Source organism: Dendrobium catenatum, unplaced genomic scaffold (genome assembly GCF_001605985.2).
Source record: "Dendrobium catenatum unplaced genomic scaffold, ASM160598v2 fragScaff_scaffold_167, whole genome shotgun sequence".
Lineage (NCBI taxonomy): Eukaryota > Viridiplantae > Streptophyta > Magnoliopsida > Asparagales > Orchidaceae > Dendrobium > Dendrobium catenatum.
Window position 1 is genome coordinate 113,755 of NW_021318629.1, and position 22,135 is coordinate 135,889.

The 22,135-nt window shown below is 35.9% G+C and overlaps 1 protein-coding gene across 3 annotated transcripts in view; it reads left to right on the forward strand.

The window, feature by feature from the left end:
* Positions 1–22,135, forward strand: part of LOC110111565 (serine/threonine-protein kinase TOR) — an 81,259-nt gene that overhangs the window by 50,269 nt on the left and 8,855 nt on the right. For 2 of the 3 annotated variants that reach the window (XM_028692853.1, XM_020843487.2), the window contains 20 exons: positions 4,462–4,585; positions 4,666–4,851; positions 5,372–5,524; positions 5,586–5,738; positions 5,809–5,889; positions 5,972–6,106; positions 6,228–6,289; positions 6,468–6,565; positions 7,502–7,611; positions 7,696–7,869; positions 7,942–8,007; positions 8,903–8,971; positions 9,183–9,293; positions 16,783–16,923; positions 17,010–17,138; positions 17,246–17,411; positions 17,485–17,699; positions 18,325–18,531; positions 20,743–20,856; positions 20,940–21,131. In XM_028692853.1, coding sequence (XP_028548686.1) covers positions 4,462–4,585; positions 4,666–4,851; positions 5,372–5,524; positions 5,586–5,738; positions 5,809–5,889; positions 5,972–6,106; positions 6,228–6,289; positions 6,468–6,565; positions 7,502–7,611; positions 7,696–7,869; positions 7,942–8,007; positions 8,903–8,971; positions 9,183–9,293; positions 16,783–16,923; positions 17,010–17,138; positions 17,246–17,411; positions 17,485–17,699; positions 18,325–18,531; positions 20,743–20,856; positions 20,940–21,131 — 2,686 coding nt within the window. The remainder of the gene's footprint in view (positions 1–4,461; positions 4,586–4,665; positions 4,852–5,371; positions 5,525–5,585; positions 5,739–5,808; positions 5,890–5,971; positions 6,107–6,227; positions 6,290–6,467; positions 6,566–7,501; positions 7,612–7,695; positions 7,870–7,941; positions 8,008–8,902; positions 8,972–9,182; positions 9,294–16,782; positions 16,924–17,009; positions 17,139–17,245; positions 17,412–17,484; positions 17,700–18,324; positions 18,532–20,742; positions 20,857–20,939; positions 21,132–22,135) is intronic. The other variant, XM_020843488.2, reaches the window with a different exon arrangement.

Consider the following 22,135-nt stretch of genomic DNA (forward strand, 5'->3'; position numbering starts at 1 on the left):
TGTTGCAATCCGGGAGCCGAACCTTATGTTTTGATGATTACAAATATTATTGGATGATTATTTACTTATTCCTGCTACGTGCTAGAGGAGCGTCGTTTAGTGTAATGCCTAGAATGGAGGACCTTTGGGGAGTGGACGTAGGTCATTTTGACCGAACCAGTACGTTTTATTTTGAATTTGAGATTTTGAAATAAAGTTTTAATAAGAGATTTATCTTCCAAAAAATTTTCATATAGATAACCAAAAGTAAACCAATTTGCAGAGCTAGGCTGAGAAGCCCTTCTCCCTTACCAGGTGGAGAATGACTTTTTCAGACTCCCAAGAATCTCCATCCTTCTGCCTCCCTGCCCGACGGAAATGTTGTCCCTCCTTTAACTTCTCACTCCTGCGGAGATGCTGATCCCTCATTCAGTTCCTTGCTATGGAGGGGATGTCGTCCCTCCTTCCGCCTCCCAGCCCGGGGGAGGTGTTGCTCCTTCCTTGAGCTCTTCGCGATGGTGGAGATGTCGTCCCTCCTTCCGTCTCTTGGCTCGGCAGAGATGCTGCTCCCTCTTTCAGTTGCTCGCTATGCCAGATATGCCGTCCCTCCTTCAACTCCTTGCTACGACGAAGATGTTGTCCCTCCTTCTGCCTCACCACCCGATGGAGATGCTATCCCCTAGCCTCATCGGCTAGTAAGTCTTTCTCCCAAATACTTTTATTCCTAGTGCTCTTCTCCAAGAGCTCCACCAACACAGCAGGAGGACCAAAGGTACAGGTTAAGCGGAGCAACTATGTGAATCCCCTCACATCCCTTGGATCACTCAAGACAAACTCTCCCTCAACCTTACCTCCTCTCTCTTCCTTGTGATGTGGTGGACACTCTCCAAGCTTTCTCTCAGAAAAAAATGTTTTTGATTACTCAACCTGTATTTCTCTGGTCTCTTATGTTGAGTTTATAAATTGAGCTCTTAAAAATCCTAATTTTCAAATTAATTACTCTAATAGTACATCATGATACTAAGATCGTACAATACGAATAGTTCATTTCTCGTCTCTGATCGAATCATAGATCGTTCAGGACGAGCCAAGATTTGTCTAGCGATTTCTCTATTAATCGTCTTGTATAATGGTGATAGTACCATACAATTATTAATAATTATATGATCCTAACTCAATCCATTAATCATTGTACTTAAATTAGGTAATTTTAATTAATGTTCGTATAATACGATCCGTTCAAATTTTAAATTTGTCTAATTTAGATAACAAGGATTCGATGACAGGGTTTTTAGCTAAATAGCTGATTGTCCTATACGATTTGTTGGTCGTACAGTACGTTTAGATATATTAATTTTAATTAAATATTTTAATTAATTTATGTTTAAACAAATCATACAATACGATATAGATCGTACACTACGATTAACAGAAAAAATACAAGTATTAAAATTTTATCCCCTATTGTTAGTGTGTGCTAAGTTGCTTAGTCAACATACACCTAATACATAAAATGACTCGAGAAAATAAAATGTATTGACTATCAAATACAAATAGATTTAGATATCGACATTACACTATTTTAAGTCTGGATTCTTCAATTCTGCTCGTTGTATGTTGTACTTGAAATTGTTAGTGACACATGAGAAAAATATGCAATGTATAAAGTATGAATAAGTAAATAATCATCCAATAATATATGTAATCATCAAAACACAAGGTTGGGCTCTCGTATTGCAACAAGCCTAATTTTAATCTGTTCATTTAATGTGTGTATTTTCTATCTTGTGAGTCCATTTTCAATTGAATTTTTTTTAATAGATATTACTCTAATTGTTTGTTTAATATAATCATTCTTTAATTTGTTTTTCATAGCTATTTACCAAACATCTATCTTAATATTTTCATTTTTAATCATACTTAACTAAGAACAACTTTTTGATTGTTCAATGCTCATCCATACAACATACTTGCACTTTTTGCAATTTTATAAAATTTACCTTTAGTTTCCATGATATCCTTTATCACATAATACCCCTTATGCACATTTTCATTTTCTCTAGTTAGCCTTAACTTTAAAATTTTATTCTTATCTGCTTTCATACTCTTTTTTAATAATAAATCCAATATATTTAACCTCTTAGATCTTGGTATTACTTTATCTTTTGATAAATATTAATTTAGAAGTGCTAATTTCTCAACCACTAATAATTAGTCTTTGTTGTTGTATTTTTAAGCCTTATATTTCTTAATATTTAATTCATTATTTTTAATGGCTACAATATTTAGAATGCTCTAAAACACCTCACGTTGAATATATTAATATCCTTTGTGAGGATGTCAATAACCAATTAAATTTACGGGAACTAAATGTTGATTCTATGGTGTAATTTATTTATTTTTTTTTTGAAAATTCTTTGGCAGCTCCTCAAGTACTTTTGATTCCCGTTGGTGCAACATCATGAAAAATATCTTTGATAAATTTTATATAATTTTGACCACCTTTTTCCCTTAATGCTTGAAATTGAATTTTCATGGTACTCGATTGTGTACATTCTAATGGTCAGTATGCCATTTGAAGTTCCATGGTTTTCATTATTTATTTTAACAGTAAAATTCTTCCATAATAAATCTTCTTTGCATAAATCTAAATTGATTTTCTTAAACTGTTATAATTTCTCTAAAGCTTTGTTCCATTGTCTCTCTCTCTTTCTCTCTCATTGTTTCATAGTATGAATCATAAGTTTGATTCATCTATAATTAGCACAATCTCGAATATCTCCTTTGTACTTGTATCAAAAGCTTCTTCTCTAAACTTTTTCATTGGGGAAGATGGATTGATGAAATACTCATTAAAAAATTTTTCTTAAGGACTTTTTGTTGTATATGATTGAATCTTCAATTTTGATATGAAATTAAAGGTTATAATTTTGCAAATTGTTGCTGGTCTGATTCTTGCAATGTTTAAAATTGCGTATTCGGGTATTGAGGCGTTTTTCATTTGTGAGGCGATGCGTAAGCCTCAAGGCGTTTTGAGGCGTAAGCCTCAAAATTAAAAGATTGTGTAAATATAAAATGATAAATTTTTTATATACTAATGAGTGAATAATATGAATCATAAAAAAATATAAGATATGAAGTGAAATCAAAATATCTCAATAATAAGACAACATGAAATATAGTTCAACTCAAAATTCTATCTTTCCCAAATCACAGTATTCTTTTCATTAACATATAATTCAAATTTCCAAAAATAAATAGCAATGACATATCACATAAGAACTCATAAGTCATCAGCACTGTCATCACTAAGGGGTTCTTCATTTGAATCATCATTATGATGAACTGCTTTCTCCCCTTCCTCCTCTCCTATAGAGTCCAATGTCGGGCATTTACTTCAAGATTTATGTAAGTTTTAATATATATAGCGTGAGGCGTAAGACTCATGCCAGTGAGGTGAGGCGGGGCTCAACCAAGTTGAGGCTCAAGCCTCATAAAAAAAACTCGAGGCGTAAGCATCGAGGCGTTTTTTACTGGAATTGCGCAAAGGCAGGCCTCAAGGCGAGCCTCATATTGCGCAATTTTAAATCATGGATTCTTGAAATGTTTTTGTGGCTTTATTTGGATGTTACTTTCTATAAAGGGTGTATCTGAAGCATGAGGATCTCCCCATTGTGTTTGCAACCTTATCTTTGTTTTGCTAGGTGTTTGTTTTTGCGATTTGAAATCTCCATATTAAAAAGTTGGCAATTTAACAACTTCTGCACTCGGCCCCCATTTAGATGATGCATATTGATGCGGATAAAAAAATGTAAATCATTTTTTTTTACGCGAGCATTGTTGATGTTTATATTACGCATGAATATTCATCGCATGGAGTGCAATGCATGCTTACTTTTCTCATAAATTCTAAAGATATGCACTTTCAGTTCCTCTAGGAAATAGTAACTTTGTTACCCATGCTAGATTGATACATGTACATTGTTGCAACGATCAACTTCTTTAAATGACACGCTTTTCCAATTCGTCTCAGAAGTTACCAAGTCAATTATGGTAGATCGGTAGTTTTAAGTTGGAGCTATGAGAGCTTCTATTTTTTTCTCGTAGCCTGTTTTCTCTAGACTAATACAGAAGTATTAATAATAAGAAACATTACAAAGATCTGATTTTCTTGATAAAGAAGTGTCAGATTAATGGCTTTCTATTTTTTGTTCGGTCATTTGACTGGAATAGAATTTGTTGAGAGGGAACTCGGATAGGCAGTGGATGCCGTCTGGAAAAAATAAGCTTTATGATTTTTTTTTAAACAGTTTTTTGGGAAGCATTATTTCTCTCATACTTAGATGCTCATAAATGCCCATAGTAGAATTTCTCGGACAAAGCTTTTTCATCATGGAAACCTTTTGTTGCATTTGTCATCATATGGAAAAAAATTCAATCAGGGAAAAAGATGATTACTGATGTTCTTTAATGCGTTTCTAGGAACAATGAAGAACTTCGAAGGGATGCTGCTGATGCTCTTTGTTGCCTTGCTTATGCCATCGGGGAAGAATCTGCTATATTCGTGCCCTCAATTCATAAAATTCTTTCAAAGCACCATTTTCGGGTATCCCTTATTTACTTAGATTGATTTTGTTAAAAATGATGCTCACATTTTATGTAGCTAATAACCCTTTACTCTTTTAGCATAGAGATTTTGAGGAAATTGAAAGACGTGTGCGAAATCGGGAACCACTTATTTTGGAAACCTTTTCAGTGCAAAAGTTTACTCGACATCTCCCAGTTGAGGTCATTAGTGATCCAATTAAAGATGTTGACGGCGACCCTTATGAGGAAGGGGTGGAGACTAACCAGCAATTGAGAGAGCACCAGGTAATCTTGCTGTTTCATATTCCTTTTCATAATCTCTTTATGCATATTAACACGGCCAAAATATTCACATGGTTAGGTCTAGCTTCTGTTGGTGAACCTTTACTGGATTTATTTTGCTGTTAATATATTAGGCTTTTCATGTGTTTAAACTGCAAGTCAGATTCTTGCTCTTGGCAGAGCAAGCATTCTACCTAATCAAGTGTATCTTTATTGTCTTCAAGTTCTTTCCATGGTACATTCAAGGAACAAGGAGACGAAGTACTTGTCATGCTGTGTTTGCAAGCATTGCACTTACCTACACGGCGATTTGTGTGACAGTTTGATAGAGCTAATGAGATTTTTATGCCAAGTGCCGCAGAATTTTCACAAAACTGCTTGTTTTCTTAGTTGTATCCACCTTTGTATTACTATTTATATTTCGGTCTGTTGCATTCTCTTTGAATGCAAAAAAGCCTGTTGTTTTGATTGAATGCTTTTTTTCTAATGTGGAAACTTGCATTACTTTTTGTTGTTTCTCCAGGTGAATGACGTGAGGCTAAGGACTGCTGGTGAGGCTTCCCAGAGGAGTACCAAGGAAGACTGGGCAGAGTGGATGAGACATTTTAGTATCGAGCTACTAAAGGAATCTCCATCTCCTGCTTTGCGTACCTGTGCACGGCTTGCACAATTGCAGGTCTGTAATCATTTTTTTCCATTCTATTGTTATCCCTCTTATTGACTTCGATAATATGCAGCCTTCGGTTGGGAGAGAACTATTTGCAGCTGGTTTTGCAAGTTGCTGGGTACAGATGAATAAAACTTCCCAGGAGCAGCTAGTGAGAAATCTCAAGACAGCTTTTTCGTCTCAAAATATTCCTCCTGAAATTCTAGCTACTCTACTAAATCTGGTATATTTATATCTTATTGTCCTTAAGTTTAAAATGCAATGGTGATATTACTAATGCTAATTATTTTAAGATTGAGCAGGCAGAATTTATGGAACATGAGGAAAAACCTCTTCCTATTGATACCCGGCTACTTGGTGCTCTTGCTGAAAAGGTTGTTGTCCTAGCAGAACAATATTGTTTTCATGTGTTAGAATATAGCTGCAACCATATCAACGGTGCTATCTCTTCTGCAGTGTCGGGCATTTGCAAAGGCTCTTCATTACAAAGAAATGGAGTTTGAAGTTGCAAGGTCTAAAAAGACGGGAACGAACCCAGTTACGGTGGTCGAGTCTCTAATTCATATCAATAATCAATTGCACCAACATGAGGTTTGTTATTATTATTCCCATGTGTTTTTGTAATTGCGTTATTATCTCCCTTTTGTTTTTGTTTTGAATCCTCTGTTGGTTTATGCCATGTATAGATCATTTTTCTTGCTTATCTCTGCAGGCTGCAATTGGGATCCTGACTTACTCACAACAACATTTGGATGTTCAATTGAAAGAATCTTGGTATTATTTATTTGCAATTTTTATGTTTATTTTAGGTGTTCATATATTTATTAATTCATAAATACAGTTGCAGGTTAAAAAATTCCAATGTTATCATCCATATTTTGTTTAATAATTAATTCTTATTGCCCCCTTAGTGCGCTTCTTGTAAATTGAGATTATATTTTCTTTGTTTAAGGTATGAAAAATTACAACGATGGGATGAAGCACTCAAGGCATACACAGAAAAGGCATCTCAGTTATCTGGTCCACCTCATAATTTGGATGCTACCCTTGGTCAGCATTTATTTATGAACTCTCATTTTTTCTGTATGGTACATCTAACGCAATGTGCTTTATGGATTATTGGCCAAAGCAGTTGTCAGGAAAATGATTTATTTGCTAGATTGGTGCTAGATTATTTGATTTGCTTGTTTCATTCGCTTGAAAAAGCAACCAGACCTGGCTGGCTATTGCACAATCCGTTCATCTTCTTTTATTTGCTGAATTCATTAAAGTTTGTTTCGTTTTCTTCGGTGTTTCGGATGATGAATTTGATGTTTAGGATATATCTGCTATTGTAATGAGACTATGATGGCTGCAGCTGGTTCAAATTGGTTGTTATCGAATTTTTATTTTGTTGCACAGTCTCTCTGGATTCTCCTCTGTTTATTGCACGATTGGAGAGATTCAATTATTTATGATATGTCATATAGTTAATGGTGTATTCGGAGTTGGCATGCTAGTCTTATAGTTGCTGTATTTTTTTGTTGTTCAACTTAAAATATTTAGCACTTCTATATCTATTGTTTTATGCCATTAAGCAATTCAGAGGCATGCTCAAATATTGGCCATATATATATATATATATATATATATATATATATATTTTCTTGATAATGAAATCCTAATGAATTGAGGGCACCCTTGAAGGATTGACATGCTTATAGTTTCCTATAATATTGGAAAATTTGAGGAGTTTTTTATTTATTTATTTAAATATTTAAGAAATGTTTAAAAATGATTTCCTGCTTATAGGATAAGAGAGCCAAGTATTGTACGCTATGAAGTAGAAATATAATAAGCATGTCTTTTTAGGTAGTTTCTTATAATTACTAGAAATGAATTCTTGTAAATTGCAATATACACATAAAACCATCTTATGGAAACATATTGCCAAGCAAAGCTTTTCTAATAGCATTAGTTTCTGAAACGATCTTTTTTTTTTTGGAGGTCGAATGCGGTGCCTTGCTGCTCTAGCCCGGTGGGATGAGCTTAGCAATCTATGCAAAGAGCAGTGGACTGCTTCTGAGCCAGCAGCTCGACTGGAGATGGCCCCCCTGGTTTTTAATCTGATACTTTTACATTCCATAAATTATTTCTGATTGTTTTTTCCCGGTTCAGTTTTAATAGTGCGTATATCATAGGCTGCTAGTGCTGCATGGAACATGGGGGAGTGGGATCAAATGTCTGAATATGTTTCTCGGTTGGATGACGGCGATGAAAGCAAGTTGCGTGTAATTGGTAGTGCTGCTGCGACCGGTGATGGGAGCAGCAACGGTGCTTTCTTTAGGGCTGTTCTCTTAGTTCGACGCAGGAAGGTATGTTTATAGTTTTTTCTTTTATATCTTTAGTTTGGCTAGTTTTTATGAGATTTTGTTTTATTTTTTTAGTATGATGAAGCCCGCGAATATGTTGAGAGAGCTAGAAAGTGTTTGGCAACTGAGTTGGCTGCACTGGTTAGTTTTATGATCTCTTTCTAATTTCTGTTTAATTTATTTATTTTAATTTTTAAAGCATCTTCCTTTTGAATTTTTCTACCACGTTTCCGTGTCTTGATGCTCTTCAAGCTATCTCTGAAGATATCTGGGAACTGAAAATCTGAGATTGTTAATTTAGGCAAATTTCTTTTTTTTAATACCATACTGGAAGAAGGTCAAGGAATAGGGAGAGGAAAATTCGAAGTAAATTGAATGCTTATATGAGTCTCTAATTCCTAAATGAAAGCAATTATTTTTATTCTTTATACATTTTTCTGCTCTTGCTATGTTGTTGTTCGGCTGCCTCAAAGTTTCATTTCTGCTGAGCTGCTCTTTTGATGTTTTCCTCTTTCTGTCTTGTGACTTTGCTTTTAAAGAATTCATTTCATAATGGTGCATGGTTTAAGTTCCAAACTTGTTGAAGATACATAGAGGTATTTATTTTGATTGTTACATCTCGTGATTGTTTATCTATGAGCTTGTTTGGTCATCCATAGAGGCTGCCTGTGGCCTAGGTGAAGCCAGAAACAGCGAGTGCATGCAGAGATGGGGCTGTGGCTCGGTATAAAAGGACGTCTTATTAGTTGCAAACTTGTTGCCCACATAGTATGACTTCCATTTTTTTTTTTGTAATATATTTGTGGAGAACTATGATGGTTTTCTGCTAGTTTTTGGGGCTCGGTTTATTGCAATTTTCTAAATCTTCTTATGTTATACTGGAAATAACTATTATTTTCATAATTTCTGATATATCTCCATCTCCAACCCACGAAAGAGTCTGTTTCTGTGTACAAACAACCTATTTCTCTATTGATTCTTTGGCTGTGTATTTTTATTTTTATTTAAGGTTATCTAACAACTAATTTTTCCCTAGGTTCTTGAAAGCTATGAGCGTGCATATAGCAATATGGTCAGAGTTCAGCAACTCTCAGAATTGGAGGAGGTTTTTGTCTATCTTTAGTAATATGAATGGTCTTTTGATGCTTTTTCTTTGTGAGCTTTTAATCTTGTTGGCATGTTCACATTTTTCTTTTTGAACTTTTAACTTTTCAGCTTATTCAAAATATTTCTGCACAATTTAATGGACTGGAAAGGAGCTTACTTTGTTTGTTTACATTTCTTTCTGAATGCCATTTTCATTTTTGATCATGTAGGTTATTGATTACTGCACTCTTCCGGTGGCAAATCCTGTTGCAGATGGCCGGAAGGATTTGATTCGTAACATGTGGAATGAGCGAATAAGAGGCGCCAAGCGGAATGTAGAGGTTGGTTACATTTCATAATCAGTTTTATCCTTTTTTTTTGGGATTTCTGGATACATGTATTATGATTTTAATAAAAAAGCAGTACCTTTACATCACAATTGGCGAAAATTTCTCAGTTGAAACTTATGCAATATGCTATTGAAAATTATAAATAAGCCTTGTAATCTTCTTTGATATTAATATTTTTGAATACCTTGTAGCTGAAACCAGAATTTAGATTTATTTTTTTTCTCATCTGAATCAATGCTAGCTTTGTTCTCTTTGCCTTTTTTGATATTTTATTTAAAATCCTGTTCTTTAACATAAATACTTGAATTTTATATTTAATAGTTACTATGTCATTAATTAATTTAATATCGTTTTTTTTGTTTGAATTATTCAATCTCTGTACTCGTAGTTAGAGTCTAGTAATTTGATCAAGCAATTCAAAAATTTTCCAACTCTTTAGTTTGCTACCTTCAAATATCCACTTCTAGAGAAGTCTCATTGAGGGCCGTCTACACATCTTTTGATTCTTTGTAAATTAGCTTGTGGGTTTATGGCTTTGTGGGCTTTGAAAGATACCCATGGTGTTGCAATAGAGAATTAATTATAGCTAACCGATGCACTTTACAGGTCATGGGGATCAATGATGAAAGACTGCATATATGAGTCCCAAGTATTTCCACTGCAAGGAATGTGGTTCCAAATATGGTTTATTTTAATTATTGGGGTTGAGTTTCATTAAAGGATCAAGCTCCTGAGGTTCTATATTTCTCGGGCATATCCGAGATGATTAAGGAGGCAATGATTATGTTCATCTATGTAGAATTATTGTAGGTCTAGTTAGATCAAAATCAAAGTGGACCCTATGACGCTTGATAGAAATTAGACCGAAGATAATCAGTGGTCGAAGATGTGAGACATCCTAAGAACCCATGAGGATAGGCTCAAAGGTACTAAGAAAGACACAAAAGAGGGACTTATGACTTCATATCAACTGGAGAGAGATGTCTAGATTGAACATAAGTGCCATGTGATGTAGAACGGGTAGGAGGTTTTCAGTCCTACAGGTCTTGAAGAGAACAAAGTGATCTTGGTCGTCGATCTTTAGCTCCTCCTCGGATTGGCATGGACGGTTGAATGTCCGCATCACCATGTGGTGGCACTTGCCTTGATATAAGAAATTACTCGGTAAGGGGTGACGAACCAGATTAGAATCCCATTGATTCGTCATCTCAGGTTGTCATAACCAAACCTTACTTAATCCATCATCTTAGGATTCATGTTAGTAATCATAGATTACCTCATCCAATGGAGCCTTGCAAAAAGGGGAACGATTCCTAACCTCCGTAACCTACATAAGTCCTAGACTATACAATCAAACCTAAACCCTACTACTAGCATGGGTCTTAGGCTCTTAAGGGTATTGGGGGTATGGGAGGTATTACCTCCATGTGGTGGAGAAAATATTTGTGATGGAACTTACTGCTTGATCATTTGGGACCAAGAAATTTGGATGCCAGTTCCATTTGACGAAGAAATCCAAGATGAGATTTTCAGCTTGATCATGTGGTATCAAAAAACTAGGATACCTCCATGCACGGAGAAGATATTCAAGTTGGGACTTACAACTTGATCTTTTGGGATTAAGAAGCCTAAAGATTGGACTTAAATCATTCCTCGGTTAGTAATGCTACTAACCACCTAAGCATATATGCAATCATGGGGTTGATAAGTCTATATGATATGAAGGAAACACGCACATTTTATGGCTTGTATGCTTATGAAGCCTTTTTTTTTTGCTTTGGTTACCTTCTTTAAGGCGAACCCTAATCTATGTGTAGGCTTACAAGGTCATGCATGATGTGAATCAACAATGTGTTATGCTGATGAGGTCTTTCATCTATACCCTAGGATGATGAGGCAAAAAGCTAGTCATCTTATAAAATGGAGCATTGACGAGGCATGTTTATTCTAAGTTTATTTTATCTTGTATGTTTAAATGTTGAAAAAAAAGTATCCTATTATTTAGCATCATCATAAAGTAAAACCTAGGCCACATCATAGTAGTATTGCACCTGTGCTCGACCATGTGAAGGCCAATGAGAGTAATGAGTTGCTGGGTGAATTTATGTGCTCGTGAGGCCGATCATTAGTATCAAGTGGTATATCACCCACAATCAAAAGTATCAAGATGTGCACGTCTATATGAGTTGATGCGCTAGTCTATATGCTTGTGAGGCTGATCATTAGTATTAAGTAGTAACACACACAGTCAATAAACACACTAAACTAGGGAAAGGCTTGACTAAATTTGTTGACTTTGTGCGTGTATTGGGATGACAGTCTTTTTGGATCATCCTTGCATTGGTGCATCGATAAATGTGAGTTCTAGTAAGTGATCATGGCACTTTTCTTGTTGCTATGCTGAAATTAGACTTTATTCATTTTTATTCTTATTTGCAATTACCCAATCACATCACTAAATATAAAATAAGATGACATGATATTTGCATGTGGGATTGGGTCTACAACTAGGCTCACATCAACAATGGTACCCTACACTACCATGCCTTTTAAAAGAGCACTTATCATGCTAGCTAGGGGTATCAAGTAAATATGATAGATGTGAGTAGTTGCTCTTGAGGAAAATTATCACACAATAACATGAATTGGTGGGTTCTAGGTGTACAGACACTCTTCATGGTCAATGCGATTGGGTGTGATCGCTGGTGCAAAAAAAAAAAAATAGTGATTGCGCACAGAGATGCATGCATGAAAATTTAGTGGATGCGGGTAAAAAGTTCAATGAGCTCACAAAAGTGTGTGCACGTTGTCAAACATGTTCCATCGTGACTGATTAACTATATATTCATGATTGATAGTGATGTGAAACGTGCTTGCAATGATGATTAACTTAGGGAGTTTGCACGCTTAATGTTAGAAGCCATAATAATCATATCTTCACAATGAATGCTCTAACGACAAAAGAAAGCACTAGGAGCGGTAAAATAAGCTTAGGCCAAATCACGCGCGTAAAAGCTAAGATCATAAAACAATCACATTAATATGATGTTGCATACATGGATGATTTTCAACAAGAGATCCCTATATTAACAATAAGATTAGCCACAATGCAAAGATCCCTCACTTCACTCTCTAGCTTACTAAGTTTTTTTAGCGGAGGATAATCAACATGATCTTCATGAATCCAAAATAACCACAAGCGAGAAGTGGACTAGGAAAATAAGAGATTTGGAGGGAGAGTTTAACTAATGGGAAGACAAGAAAGGCCTCTTAATTGCTGTTGGATAGCAGCCGACTCTTCTCTGGTGCACTGGACAACCTAATACTTTCCTGAAATGTTTTGGATTGCAAGCCACAATCTCTGGACAGCACCCACGGAAGTTAGGACAGCAGGTTTTGGGTCTTGGGAGTTCTGGCCAGCAACTCGTAGGCTTCTGGATAGTAGCATTCAAGTTTCTAATACTCAGGATAGCATATGGCACCTGTCCAAGAATCTGGACGACAAACTGGAGGAGGGAATTTCAGGGATTTCCTCCCTCTGGACAGCAAGGGGATGAGCAGAAAAATCTGGACAGCCTTCAAACAATGCCCAGAAAATCTGGACAGCCGCTCTCTATGTTCGGAAAAATTTTGGACAGCTTGGATAGGGTGTTGGAAGCCTTTGGGCAGCAATCTCTGGCCTTCAGCAGCGCAGAACAACCAGTCAATATGGCTGGAAGATGGGGACAGTCAGCAGGAATCTCTGGGAAGGGAGGAAAACGTGAGAGGAGTTTTGGGAAGTGGCGGCTAGGGCTGAGAATTGTAAGGGGAATTAATGAGATTAACTTGGGAGAGATAAAAGTCAAACAAAATCTGAAATTAACTCTCAGATTTAATAAAATTGGAGGGAAGGATTTGAATTTGAATTCAAATTCAAATCAATGGATTAATGGGGGGTGAGGAATTATGGGAGGTAATTAGAGAGTCTTAATGGAGAGCAATTAATGAGAATTGGAGAGAGAAGGGGGAAGATTAAGTGGCCGGCCATGTAGGGGGAGGGGAGAGGGAGTTAATTGCTTAGTATGTGGGGCCCACGGAAATTACTAAAGGTTTTAATCAAATCTGAAATTTTAATTCAGATTTCATTAAATGAGGGAGTTTCCTAATTGAAATTTATTAGGGAGGGAATTATTTGAATTCAAATATTGGATTGAATTCAAATTAATAAACCTTCCTAATTGGGAGGATTATTTTAAGAAAGTATTTATGGGCTTAGAATTTTGAATTTCAAATTCCATGGGAGAGGGAAAGGTGGCCGGCGGCATAGGGGTGGAGATGGGGACGGGCCATGGTGTGGGGTGGCCGGCCGGCGGGATGTGGCCACCAATTGGCCGGCGGCTTGGGCGGCTCAGGGCTAGGCGGCGGCAATTGCAAGGGGAGGAAGAGAGGGCAAATTCAAGGGATTCGAGCGACTACGAATTCACTAATCTCATTTGTCTTCAATCCGGATTTCCACACAATTAACTTGGACGAACGCTAGAACTCACAAAGAGATCTACTTCTTCCGACGAACTCACTAAGAGATCTTGAAAGAATGAACTCACAAAGAGATCAAAAGTAGAAATTTTCATTTATCAATCATCATCCTCAAATTACAAGAAACTAGCCTATAAATAGGCCACATGAAGAGAAAAGAAATAAAAGACTAAAATGCCCTTCGGGCTACAACACTAGATGACCACCCATAAGGGTAAAAAGGAAAAACAACAAAATAAAACACATAAATAAATAGACTCAAGATCGTAGCCGTTGATCTCTGATGTCCTCATCAGATAGACAATCAACAACTGAGAGTGATGGATCGGTGAGTGATGACGTGTGTTCTGGCCAACTAATTGTATGAAGTGCTAGTTTGGGTTATTAGGTTATGGCACGGTGTTGCGAAGGTGTAGGCTAAGGATGTGTGGCTAGTGCCTAGTGGTAAGTAGGTATGAAGAGTTTAGGCTTAGGTATGGAGTTTGGAGTAATGGGCTGCAGGTGGTAGGCAATAGGGGCTATGGAGAAGAGCTGTAGTTAGGGTTGGCTGTGGAGGTGTTAGTGTGAGCATGGGTAGGTGTTGGTGCATGAGCTATAGATTGTGGCTAGGTGTCCATGGAGGAGGTTGAGTTGCTTTGCCATGCATTTAGATTGTTAGACTTGGTTTCATGTGATGTCAGGCGCAATGGCGTAGATGGGGCCTGACTTGTAAAGCTATGAAGGTTGCTATTGTGTGGAGGGCCTAATAGCTAGGTGGAGTTGCAACAAATACTAACAAGGTACTATTTGGTTGTGTTGTTCATAATGCTATTGCGAGGGGGTAGAGTCAGGTAGGTGATGCCTTAGGTGCTGTTAGGGAGATGGGGATAGATGTTAATGTTTTGCAGAAGTAGGTATACTAGTAGGTTATAGTGGTGTTGTTGTTGCTTGCAACATAAGTTTTTAAAAGGAGTTATATTTGGATGAACCAGACTAAATAAAGGGTTGAGACAATGTAGGATTTGACTGCTAATGCACTTAGGTGTATATTGTGTACGGTGTATAGTTGTGTAACGAGGTTGTTGCAGGTAGTTTCCGAGGCTTATGGCTTTGTGTAGGAGGCTTTCGTTGTCGGTTATCACTCACAAATTGAAAGCCTAAGGCATGTATTTTCGACTTAGGAGTACTATAGATGATTGGCTAGAGGCATGATGGTGCAGGTTATTGCTAGTGGTGTGAATTTGGGGATTAGTTCACAATATAATAAAAGGATTTCAAATTTTCATTGAATGATACTGTACATTTCAATATCACTGGTTATCTTTATTATACAATATAAAAATAGTTATCATCCTCAAATCAAGAGTTTGAGGCATGTATTTTTCTCTAAGGAGAGTTGTAGACAGTTGGATAGAGGCATTATGATGCAGGTTTTTGTGAGTGCGTGAATTTGGGGATTAGTTCACAACATAATACAAGGATTTCAAAATTTCGTTGAAGGCGATTGTACATTTCATATAATATCACTGATTACCTTATTTTAAATGTTATCCAAACATTCGACTTATATATGAATGTAATCAATTGACTAAGCCTAACCCTTGAGCTAACGATCCAAATATTATATGTTTTGAATTAATTAAGCAAAAAATTATCAATTACCATTTACATCTTAAAAATAGTAGCATACAAATTTGCCAAAAACTGCCATTGATTGATCCAAGCTCAGTTGATTACAACGCATGGACACAATGGTGGTGAGACATGGGCAATCACATGGAGAATCACAACAAGGCTCAAGTGATCGAACGTAGACCTCGATCACAAATAGGAACACATATTAGATAGAGATTGTGATCATAGCAAGAAATGCATGATAGAACTAATTTTGCTGTCGCTGTGACATGAATGATCAGAAAAAGATCGTGATTGCAGTTTGACACATTTGATCAGATCAATGTCATGATCATGATGAAACAACATGATTTGGTGGAGATCTTGATCATGATGGGATGCTTGTGATTAGACATAGATCGCAATCGTTGCGAGACATGCATGGTTGGACATAGGTCACATTTTGGTGAGACGCGCTTGCTTGGAGGAGACTGTGGCTGTGGTGAGACACGCGTGATCATACAAAGATGACTCTAGTGGAGAGACATATGATTAAATGAAGGTTGTGATGCACACAATTGAAGGAATTTCATAATTGTGGCATGCGGAGATCGTAATTGTGGCTAGACGTGCACGATTAGATGGATGATATCCAGTGGAATAGATCAACGTGTTAAACCTGAATAGGCCTTACGAGGTGACTCACATGCATAGAACCTAGTGTGTACGCTAGGGTCGAACAATTGGGTGGCTCGCATGCATAGAATCTAGTGTGTTTGGGCGATGAGTTTACTCAGGACTATTGTTTGTGCTAGATCTGATTAACAAGTGGGTGTGGATGACTAGGGTGTTATCCTAATCGGGTGGTTCAAATTCAAATTGTGGGGTGTTTGTAGTACTGCAGTGATTGAACTAGAGAGAAGACTCAAAGCCAACCAAAGTATATGTACAAAGATTGTATTCATGAGTGTGACAATGCGAGGTCAACATACTTGTTGTTCATTTATTTGCAATTAGAAATAAGGAATGATTTTGGTTTAGAAAGCAGCATAAGAATACATTCATACACATTTATCCGCTTTGTAACTCAAATTTGCTTGTATAAAATTTCATTTGAATTCAATTTGCCGTAATTATAATATTCTATGATCATTTGCTGTGTTTGGTGATGCACTTTCATGTCTTTTTGTTGCTCTATTTATGGGTAATCCATAAATATTGAAAATTTCTATGATTACATTCTTTTAGGTGCATATAGGCTCCAAATTATGTAGACCATATATGTAGCTATGTTTATAACATGCGGTCATTGATGCATGCATCTTGTACTTGTGTTTCTGCTGCTGATAACTGGTTGTTCACAATACTGCAGGTTTGGCAAGCACTTCTTGCAGTCCGTGAGCTCGTTCTGCCTCCTACAGAAGATATTGAAACATGGCTTAAATTTGCGTCACTTTGCCGCAAGAGTGGACGGATAAGTCAAGCAAGATCTACTTTATGCAAACTCCTACAGGTTATTTTCTTATCCTCTATGGAAAGTTACTTTTTTGGTTGGCAGATGGATTAGCTATTATGGTGAATTATGTTGTTGCTTTTCAGTATGATCCTGAATCAGCTCCTGTGAACTCATTTTTTCACGGGCACCCTCGGGTAATATTAGCTTACCTTAAATACCAGTGGTCTTTGGGGGATGACCTTAAAAGAAGGGAGGCATTTTCTAGATTACAAGTATGTGGTTCATCTTGTGCTTAAAAGATTGTTTCTATTTCTTATATTTGCTTGATTTTAAAAAATGTCTAAATTTAGCAGTGACTTTTTGATGATTTTTTCTTCAGGATTTATCGCTTCAGCTCACTTCCAGTGGAAGTATTTATTCTGTTGCATCTGGAAACCCAATTACTTCTTCCATTGTTGGTATTCCTCTTCTTGCTCGTGTCTATTTAAAGCTTGGTACCTGGCAGCGTGCTCTAACACCTTCATTAGATGATGATTCAATAGAAGGTAATTAACAAATTTTTTTTCTCCCCATCTTCTATTTGTTAGTTATTTTACTGACATTTGAAACAATATACAGAAATCCTTATTTCATTCAAGAATGCAACTCAATGCACCACAGATTGGGCAAAGGCATGGCATACATGGGCTTTATTTAACACCGCGGTTATGTCTCATTATACTTTACGAGGCTACCCTGCTATTGGAGGACAATATGTTGTGTCAGCAGTTACTGGATATTTTTATTCAATTGCATGTGCTTCTACTGCTAAAGGAGTTGATGACAGCTTACAAGTACGTCCTCTGATAAAGCTTTTTTGGTTTGGTTGTCTGTAATCTTTTGAATAGTTTAGGGTTTGATAAAAACTGAATTTTGCTGTTACACATGAATTGTTGCTTTTCCATATGTGCAGATTTTTTCTCTGCTCTAATGAGAGGTTTAATAAGAAATCTAACGATTGCTAATCTATTCTATATGCTAATTTAATATATGCTGTCGCCAAGACTAATGGAGCTCATTATGAAAATGTTCCTCATGATTTTTATGTTTATTTAGGATTCATTTGGGACGGCTTTCTTATTGATTCTTAAAGCAACTTTCTATTACAAAAATTAAAATTTTTTACTAGAAAGCTGCTTTAACAAGTAGTAAGAAAGCCACGCCAAACGAAGTCTTTGCATCTCAAATTGGGACTCAATGAATATCTCTAAAATGTCTTAATAAACATTAGTTTATTGCTGATCTGATTAATTGAAATCTTTGTGGTAAAATGCATCTACGAGACCTAAGACACATTACTTGAAGTCTTGTACAAATTTCTTAAACGTTGTGAATCATCCTGTCATTTAAATGTATGAGCTTTTTAAGTGATACAAATTATTTATTTTTTAATAATTTATGATATTCTTAATAATTCAGGATATTCTTCGTCTTCTCACTTTGTGGTTTAATTTTGGAGCTAATTCTGAGGTTCAAGTAGCGCTGCAGAAAGGTTTTTCACTTGTGAAGATTGAAATGTGGCTGGTAGTCTTACCTCAAATAATTGCAAGAATACATTCTAATAATCGAGCAGTGCGAGAACTGATTCAGTCATTGCTAGTGCGTATTGGAAAAGGGCATCCGCAGGTCAGTGTTTCCTGTTATTTTTTTAGACTTTCTTTTGTATTTTATAAGACATTGTCTTACAATATATATTGAATGTTATTAAGTTCACTACATCTATCAAGTTTTTGAATTTTTCATATGTTCTTGCCTACAAAAAGTGTACCGTATCTATAAGAACTAGAAGCCTGGAAATATAACTCTCAGATATCACATGTAGTTTTATGTGATAAATTTAAAGAAAAATTGCCACAAGTTAAATTTGGTATCCTAGAAGGCCATGAGCGTCAGTCTGTTCATAATCTTATTGACTTCATGTTATCCCCATAAAACCTGCGATATCATTAAATTGATTGTTTTGGGCAATAAATTCATGAAGATTGTTTTGGACTTGTTTCATAGTGAGTGTCCTGCATGTGCAATATGAAAATTGCAACCTAGTGTGATATCATACAAAAACTGCAGCCTCATAGGATATTATATGGGAAATATTTACATTAATTCGTTATAAGCAGAGTTTGTCAAACACTATGTAATTTTCTACTATCACTATTTTAATTAATTGTTTTCAAGTATTAGGAAGATTAGTTTTGGTCAGATTGCAGTAAAAATGATAATTTTATTGGAGTTCTCAATTCATGCTCATGGAAATCTAGGTTCAAAACTCAGAAAGCTGTGATCCTTTTACATGTAGAAGATCTCTTTATGATCTAATTTTTTGGCAACAACAATGGCCTATGAAGTGTGGCTAAAAGCTTATAAGAACAGGCTGACTATTATTTTTATTATGATCGACGAGAAATGTTGTAGAGATCTTATGGAAGTGAGCTATGTAAGGCGTTGAGGATGCGATTGTACATGGAATGGGCTGCAAGGGCTGTGAGAAAAATTGCCGGTATTGGTATCTGGTATTTCAGAGATTTGAATTATGATGGGTCAATGGTTTGTCGGTTATATGCTGTGGGAGAAGTTGTGGTGTTAGTATTGGATATGATTATGTCATGGTTTATGGGATGGGAAATGAGGTTTTCATGAGAAAACAAATTGCGGAATTGCGGCTTAGAAGTGTGATTTTTATGTCTTAGAAGTGTGATTTTGATGTCTTTGTGGTATCAGGCCATTCAGTTATTAAACGTTGGGGAAAATTGGGTGGGAGGAGGTTTATTGGGTGCAATTGAGTGTCACATGATTACTGTAGTTCTATGAATTATGGGTTTTTAATACAAACTCTATTCTTTATGATATGGATATTTTGTGGAGATAATTGTTGTGAAAATTAGGAAGACTTTAGAATACTATTTTGTATAGTGTAGAGGAAGATCATCATAGACAACTTGGATCAAAGAAAGAAGCAATTAACTATCAATGGTCCCATTTAATAATTTTTCATTAAGAAATAATCAAACGTCTATGTAATCCATTTTTTATGTGAGTAATAATTAACCTTACTAGCATTATCCTAACTATTTAGGCCCGCTTTTATATTCATTTTTCAATTGGTCCTGCTAAGTTCTGCCAGATGTGCTAATTTTTTTCTTCACAAATTATTTCGAATGTTTATCATTATAATCTTAGGGTGATTTCATCTCCTTCCTAATCCTTAACACACATTTTTTCTATTTGCCTGATGGACACATTTTCTTTCCCCCCTGTTGTAAGGATGAGAATATTCTTATCATTATTAACTAAGAAGGATAATGCTATCCTTATTCTTTTTATATTTATTCTAATAGAAAGTGAAAAAGAAACATGGTAAAATTTTGCCAAAATGATTGAAGGACTTTAAAAAGGCTTCAAAATTCATTATGCTCATCTCCTTTGTAGCATGATTTGATTTCTTGTGATTGGCCTCTGAGAAATTGAACTTGTGTGGGCTGATTTGGCAGAGTGGTAAAGCAGCACGAATGGTAATGCATCATATGGTTCAAGAAGATTTATAAATCCTTCTACATCAGTAGATCTATATAACACACAAACACAACCGGACATTTACATGCTCATGCATGCACAGGTTCATAGATTTGATATAGTTCTCCTTCACAATGATCATAGATTATCATTTTAAAACTTATTCAACCCTTTCACCTTGATTGGCGATTTTTAAATGTTTACAATTTTGATGCTTACACCCTATCTAAGACTTGGTAGTTCTACTACTTCATCATACTTATGTATTCTATTCTTCAGTTTGAATCTTTAATTTAATCAGATCATGTCTTCCACTTTGTTTTTCAGGCCCTTATGTACCCTCTTTTGGTGGCTTGCAAATCTATAAGCTTATTGCGTAGAGCTGCAGCTCAGGAAGTTGTTGATAAAATCAGACAGCATAGCGGAGTGCTTGTTGATCAGGTGAAAGTCATACCAATAATTGGAAATTTTCAGTATCACCTGTATTAAAACCTTTTTGATGGGTTATTTTTTAAATATTGTAGGCTCAACTTGTATCTAAGGAGCTTATCAGGGTTGCCATATTATGGCATGAGATGTGGCATGAGGCTTTAGAGGAAGCTAGTCGTTTGTACTTTGGTGAACATAATATTGAAGGAATGCTGGCTGTGCTAGATCCATTACATACAATGCTTGAGGAGGGCCATGAGACTCACATGGAATCTTCTTTCATGCTGGTATGCTTCCATCCCTTATTGAGCTGGGAGAATTATTTATACGTTTTCATCTTCCAAACATAAACAATTTACTTCCCCATGTTTAAGGCCGCCTTGAGTTTCTTCTACTAGTCTATGCGTTTCTTAATAAGATGGTTAACTTTCATGTGTCTATGGCAATGGTTTGTTAAAGTTTGCTTTACCTGGCATTGTCTTTTGCTACATTAATAAAATTAGCGTGTCCTTTTTAAACCTGTTAAAAAATATCTACCTTTGTTTACCTAACATTTTTGAAACAAGGTTCAACCCGATTTACTTATTGATGCCGGGACAGGTTAAGTTAAGACTTTTTCGTTATTGGTTGCGGCTCTGCTTTCAATTAAACTTTCTTATATCATGTCATTCATTTTCTATGCTGTTCATTTAAGTCGATTTTTTTTTTTAAATAATAACTATTTGAAAGTCTTTAAGATAAAGTGGCATTTCCTCAATTTTTTTATAGATTGAAGAAATCGTTTAGAGGGATATTCAAATTGTATTATATTCCTTGGAATCTTTATGTATATATAAATTCCAGGAGAATAAACAGAAAAGAGAAAGACATTTAATTTAATTAAGTATAGTAATCATATAGGATACGAAATGAGCATATACATAAAAAGGTTGGAGTAGCTCTAGTAGAAAAGATTAGAGAGTCGTCTTAGATGATTTGGTCACATAAAACGGCGGCCTTCCGATGATCTGGTTAGGAGAGTAAAGGTATTAGATTTGACTTATGTTAAGAAAGGTAGGGGTAGACCTAAAAAGACTTGGTTAGAAAATATTAGGAATGACCTTTCTTTATTAGATTTAAACGAGAATTTGACTTTTAATAGGACACAATGGAGAAAAATGATTCATGTAGCCGACCCCACGTAGTGGGATAAATGCTTGATGTTGTTGTTGTTGTATAGTAATCATATCTCACGGATCTCCAATTGCAGCCCTTGGATTACTTCCCATAGATCTCCAATAGCAGCCCTCAG